The sequence below is a fragment of the Gopherus evgoodei genome, chromosome 24 (assembly GCF_007399415.2).
Source record: "Gopherus evgoodei ecotype Sinaloan lineage chromosome 24, rGopEvg1_v1.p, whole genome shotgun sequence".
Classification (NCBI taxonomy): Eukaryota; Metazoa; Chordata; order Testudines; family Testudinidae; genus Gopherus; species Gopherus evgoodei.
In genome coordinates, this window is record NC_044345.1 from 5,316,210 (window position 1) to 5,322,328 (window position 6,119).

A 6,119-nucleotide genomic window follows, 5' to 3' on the forward strand; every position below is an offset into this window, starting at 1 on the left:
GGGGGTGCAGAACAGAGCTGGCTCTAAGAACAAGGACATCTGGGGTTTAAGGTGAGTTAGCAAGGACCCCGTGTGCTGAGCGTGCCACGTAGGAACCCCAGAAATGTATTCAGAGGTGAGTTTGTCTGGAGGGACCACACACACACACACACCCCTCTGCCCAGGGAAAGTTATGCCACTGTTTACTAAGCCAGCCTGACCCCTGGGGTAACCAACCCCATTGGCCTTGGAGTTACAGTGCAGTTGACGATTGTTTTGACCCCATGTACTTTGTGGCCGGGAGGGTCGGGGACACTGGCTGCTAGGAGATCGTAATTCAATTCCTCACCCCCCCTGCACTGCTTAGGCTGGGGGAATTGCCCCTAACCGGGGATGTGATTTGTGCTGCTCAGCGTAGACGTCCCTCCCACCCCAGGGCTGCCAGCAGGACTCTGAGGAGGAAACCCACCTGGCCCTCTTTGGTGAGGGTGCCACGCCAGGCCTGTGGGAGGCGTCGCTTTGTAAAAGGCTCTTGCGTCGGGGTTTGGCCATTGTGCCGCAGACCTGGCAGGAGGTGCGGAGGCCTGTTGCACCCTCCTTAGAGAGGTAAAGAGGAGCAGTGGTGGGTGGAAGCAGAGGTGGGTGGAAGCAGGGAAGGTCCCGGGATCTGCAGGCATGTGCTGAAGTCCTCGTTAAGATATGGAGTCCTCTGTGGCAAGACCACGACGGGACGAGGTCTCCTGTGACATCTGCCCTTTCAGAAGCTGACGGTGGCAAATGAAGCCAATGGAAATGTAAAGGAGGGAGCCACAAAACTCGAATGCAGATACCATCCGGCTCATCAGACCGGTCGTCAGCAGGGAAGAGGTTCACTTGGCTCTGGGACTTTTGTGAGACGCGCTGTGCAAGTAAGAGCCACAAAGTCCCTCTTTGCTCCCCTGCAAGTCTTGGAGTGTTAGGAGTGCTAGGGCTCGAGGAAGGAGCCCTGGCTGAAGCTCCAGCTCCAGAGTCAGGTCCCGGCATTCCTAACAGGAATACAGTGGAATCGTTGCTTTCGCCAGCCTGCATCGCAAAAGACCTCCAGTTAGGTTGGGTGCAAAAGATCACAACCCGTAGCACGACCAGTGCTAATGGCAGCCCCGTGCCCTGCTAGCCCAGGCTCCTCTGCTGTTAGCCCAAAAGCCATCCGTGTGTCTTAGAGGCCGTGACTGACCAGCGCTCACTTCGAGCTTCTCCTAGTTGAAACCCGCCCCAGGGCCGTCCCTACCTCGCCCTGCAGGCTGGCCTCCTCTGCTCTCAGCTCAGGCACGACAGTGACGGTGGTGGACAGCAGGGCATATTCCTTCTCTGCCACTGGTAGGCCTCTGGGGCTGCCCCTCCGGAGCAGGGGCAGTGCCACCTGGGCGGTGCCCTCCTCCCTCGCCTGGCCGGTGGAGGAAGGCAGGTAGGAGGAAGCCTGGGCCAGGAGGCTCAAGAAAGCATCTTTCAAAGCCCTGCGGAACTCCCTCCGCATCAGGCAGTAGACGACAGGATTGAGGCAGCTGTTGCTGTGGGCCAGGCAAGTGGTGAGGGGGAAGATGTAGGTGTGGAGGAAGTAGAAGGTCTTGTCCCAGGGGACAGCCCCGAACTTCACCAGGGCTCCCCAGAAGGTTACCACGTGGTTGGGGAACCAGCAGACAAAGAAGGAGGTGACCACTAGCCAGACGGACGTGGCGATCTGGCTCTGCCTTCTGGGGTTGTTGGCGTTGACCCGGTGCTGTTGGAGGAAGCTCAAAAGCAGCAAATAGGAGGCCAAGATGATGACCAGGGGCACCACGAAGGCCACCAACACCTTCTGGAGGTGATACACCCCCAGCCACCGGTTGGTGGGGAACTTGAGCAGGCAAAGCTCCACCCCGACTACATCTGTCACCGTGGCAAAGATGGCGGTGGGTATGGTGGCTCCCAAGGCTATGGCCCAAAGAGCCACGGTGATCCACTTGGCCAGGTTGGCGGTCAGCTTGAGGCCGGGCCTGATGGCGGAGGCCACGGAACAGTAGCGAGTGACACTCATGGTGGTGAGCAGGAAGACGTTGGCATAGACGCTCAGGACGGTCAAGGTGAGGACCAGCTTGCACATGGCATTGCCGAAGGGCCAAGTGAAATCCAGAGCCGTCTCCACCGCCCAGAAGGGCAGAGTCAGGGCGAAGTGGAAGTCGGCCAGCGCCAAGCCGAAGATGAAGACATCTATGGCGGAGGCCGGCCGGCCTTTCTGGGCCCGGACCAAGTACATGACAATGGAATTGCCCAGCAGCCCCACAGCGCACACCACCAAGTAGATGCTGGAGATGAGGATCCGCAGGCCGAAGATCCTGTCCACCGGGACAGAGGCCGCATCATCCCCACTCAGCCCCTTAGCGTCCAGCAGGGATTTGTTCCCAAAGTCAGGCCAGGACGAGCTGTTCAACCGCCCGATCCCCCCTACCTGCATGTTCAACACACTCTCCTCCCAGCTGGGGGGGGTGAGGGTTGTGGCACTGGGGACGTACAGCACCCGGCGCGCGGAGGAGGAGAGCGGCTCCTCTGCTCACCACATGGCCGGCACAGCCATCCTCGCCCGAAGCCAGCCCGTTCCCCGTCAGTGCTCTTCCATGCAACTCTGCTCACCCTGAGTGCATGCACCGTGGCACAGAAACGGGGACGGCCCCATGCAATCAGCCAGCGGCAGCTCGCACGGCCGGGAAGGGGAATCCTTCAGGCACCGGTCGGCCCTTGAGCTCCTGAATCACCCCAATACACCCCTCGCAATCGACACAGGCTGGCCGATCTGCACTCCTGAGTCCAGCCGCACAGGGGGTGTGGACTGAACTGTGCAAGGCAGGAGAGCTGCCTTGGGTGTGTATGTGACACTCTAGCAACTGAAGGCTGGCCCTCCCGAGGGGCAGGGCAAGACTCCTCCTTCGTTCCTGGGGCAGGTGGAACAAAGGTGCCTCTTCCCCCCCCCCCCACGCTGCTGGACTCTCTGTTCAGCTGTTTACCTGCAGCCACTGCTAAGGTGAGACTTTCAAAGCCACCCCTGGTGCATGCTGCAAGCCCGCCTGGAGCACAGGCTCTGGGGTGAACCAAGTATGAATGAGCCAGTGGGGTCTGATTCTCCATTGGCCCTGTCATGGCTAGCACCCCTTTGTGCTGGGCTAAGTCACTGTACCAGGTGACCAATCTAGTTACCCTGGAGGTAGAGAAATCAAAATCAGGCCCAGCATATGTATGTGTGGGGGGTGGTGGGGGTAGAGGGGTATTTTTAAGGGCCAGTGTCAGGTCAGCGTTTGGGTCCCAAAACCAGGCTTTTTTGTAGGAACAAAATTATAATGTCGGTGCTGATGTTGCCCTGAATTTAAATTCCAATGGAAACAAATCAACTTCCCTCAGCCTGTGGGGGTTGCAACGTAACCATTGCGCTATTGCGTTAGGGCAGGAGAGTGAATGATGACCTGAGCACACTGCAAGCCGTGCTCCTTCCCTGCAGCCAGGGAACGGGTACAGAGAAGGGTCTTGCCTGGCCCAAGGTCATCCAGCAAACCAGTGCCTTGTGAGTGGGAGCGCCCTGCTCCATCCACTAGACACTGCTGCCTCGCTGCGCAGTTGGGGCCTACTCCTGGCTCTGACCCTAGGAGGCCTCGTGGGGGGGGACGAGAGTCCTCTTTCTGTGCCTCAGTTCCCCATCTGTCAAAAAGCTTTATGATTTCTTGTTTTAAAAAGTGCTAGAAGTGGAGAGGAGAAACTATGGAAAGTGACCAGTGCAGTGTCTCCGCCCCTCGAGACACACCATGCTTGTCAATGGCAAACTCCTGCTGATTTCTGCCAGGTTAGGACCCCCGGGTCTGACCCGTGATTTCTAATCAGGCGCTGTCCCTTTAACTGTGCTTGTGTATCTCCACCATCCAGGTGATTTTGCTCCTGGCAGCTGATCAAAGCCTGGGAGTGCCCTAGCTGGCTTTCTTTCCCTGGGAAATCCTGGATTTAAGGGTGCTCGCAGCCCCTATCTTCTGCCAACGGGCTGTGCCTAGAACCCGGCAACCCAAAGGATCAGACTACGAGTGCCGGCTGGGAAAAGAACCAGACCCCCTCCCGCTCTGCAGCCCCCACAGCGTAGCAGGGGCAGGGGCTGGCAGAGGCAGGGGCACGCGGCCACCAGCACGCTGACCCCAGGGGCTGGAGGAAGTCGTGCTGGCTCGGGGTAGGGCTGGGTCTGGGCAGGACCTAAAAACTAGGCCAGGGGAGGCCTTCCCTGGAGGGACCCCCTGGCCTAGCCATCTTGGGTATTTGGATGGCTCCCATCACTGCAGCCCCTGAACTCCTCACAGTCTTTGATGTATCCCAGCCCCCTGGGAGGCAGGGCAGGGCAGTGCCGCTCCCCCTATTGTCCAGATGGGAAACTAAGGCACAGCACCACCTAGCGACTCTCCCAGAGGGAGTCTGTGGTAGAACTGGGCCTTGAACCTGAGTTGCAGGCTAGTGTCCTAACCCCTGGCCCATCCTCCCTCCAGCCGGTCCTTGATCTCTGCCGAGGCTGCAAAGAAGGAAGCCAGTTTTGTGCTGGTGACAGCTGAGGCCAGGCCTTTCGTCTCGCCACCTGGTGCCATCTTGAGAGCTCTGGGATCCCAACCCCACTGGGCCGAGAGTGTCCCCAGTCTGCGAGAGTGTCCCCAGACAGCTGAGCCCTCCTGTCTCCCTTGATCTCCGCTGGACACCTTAACAGAACAATAGCAACCGACTTCAGGGAAGTTTCTTTTGCCCTTGCCAGTGATCTAACATGCTGTGATTGCCTGGTTTGTTTGAGTTGGCAGCAAGAGGCAGCAATAAAGTACCTGGCGGTCCCGAGTGATGAAGGAGGCCTGCACGAACTTCGAGCACACACAGCCCCAGGTTTATGAGGACTAAGGCCGAGCAGAGCACCTCAGACCCGATCCCAAGCGTCTTGGCTCCCTGAAGACCCTGGACGTGACAGAGCACTTAGGACCAAAGCCTTGCAGTGGCGTAGTAGCTGTGTTGGTTGCAGGATATGAGAGACACGCGGCAAGTGAGGTGACACCTTCTGTTGGACCAGCTTTTGGTGGTGGAGGGGACCAGCTTTTGAGCGTCACCGAGCTCTTTCTCAGGGCTGGGGAAAGTAACCCGGGTCTCCATGCTAAACTCAAGGAGGGAGCAATTGTTGGGAGACATATTGTAGGAGACCACTCAAAAGTGAACAACTAACACCTCTGGAGTCCTAGGAAAATAGAAGGTTACTAGCAGAACTTAATTTGTGCCGGGCTTTGCCAGGCTCACCGCACCACTCTGGCACCAGCGGTGTTGTCCTAAATCCGAAAGTACTGGAGGCCACGCCATGTGGAGGACACCTGCTTACTCCTCAGATGGTGGCCTTGGTGCAGCGTGGCTTTGCATGCGCTGTGCATGAGCCCCGGCCCCTCGTTCTTTACAAATGAAGGCGTGGTTAGCAGGCTGTGGGGCGTGCTATAAAAGGTTGTAATGGGCCAGTGTCTCAGATCAGCCCCCGGTTTGGAGCCTCTGGCAGAATTGAAATTCCCAGGCCCGTAGGTGGAAGGGGCTGTGCGGGTTTCCTTTGTCATGGGGACGCCCGTGCTGAGACCCACCAACCCACCAATTCTAGGGGCTAGAATGGGAGTTAGGACTCTAGCCCCACAGTGACTCAGATGAGTCGCTTCTCTCAACTCCCCCTGTGTAATTACTAAATCCTGTTATCTTCTTTCAGTCTGGTTCCCCCGATCCTGTCCTGCAGCGGGGTGCATCTCACCTCAGCTGCCCTGGGGTCATGCTGCCTTCTGGGACTGGTTGAGATTCATCTGGAAAATGGCCCTCACTGCATGCACGTCCATCTCTCCCCATGCTGGGGAGCACAGGAAGGACGGCGCATTGGTGAGGGGGCCAGGAGCGCTGGATTCCTGGTGCAGCTCTGCCACAGACTCACTGTGAGAGCTTGGGGACATCACTTAGCCGCTGCGGCTCGATGACGCAGCTGTTAAAAACAGGAGCAACGGTCCCTATTTCCCAGGGTGCGGGGAGGTGCCCAGATACTACGGGGATGGGCACCAAATAAATATGGAAATTGGTTTCCCAATCTACCCGTCTGCCTCTTGCGT

General features: G+C 58.1%; 1 protein-coding gene across 1 annotated transcript; it reads right to left on the reverse strand.

Annotated features, from left to right (window-relative positions):
* Positions 1-1,198: 1,198 nt before the first annotated feature.
* Positions 1,199-2,449, reverse strand: RXFP4 (relaxin family peptide/INSL5 receptor 4). Its single transcript, XM_030542603.1, has one exon. The coding sequence runs from the start codon at positions 2,447-2,449 to the stop codon at positions 1,199-1,201; it is 1,251 nt and encodes a 416-aa protein (XP_030398463.1).
* Positions 2,450-6,119: the final 3,670 nt, after the last annotated feature.

Excerpts from the sequence above, each read along its gene's own strand:
- RXFP4 (XM_030542603.1), bottom strand. The coding sequence starts at position 2,449 with ATGCAGGTAGGGGGGATCGGGCGGTTGAACAGCTCGTCCTGGCCTGAC.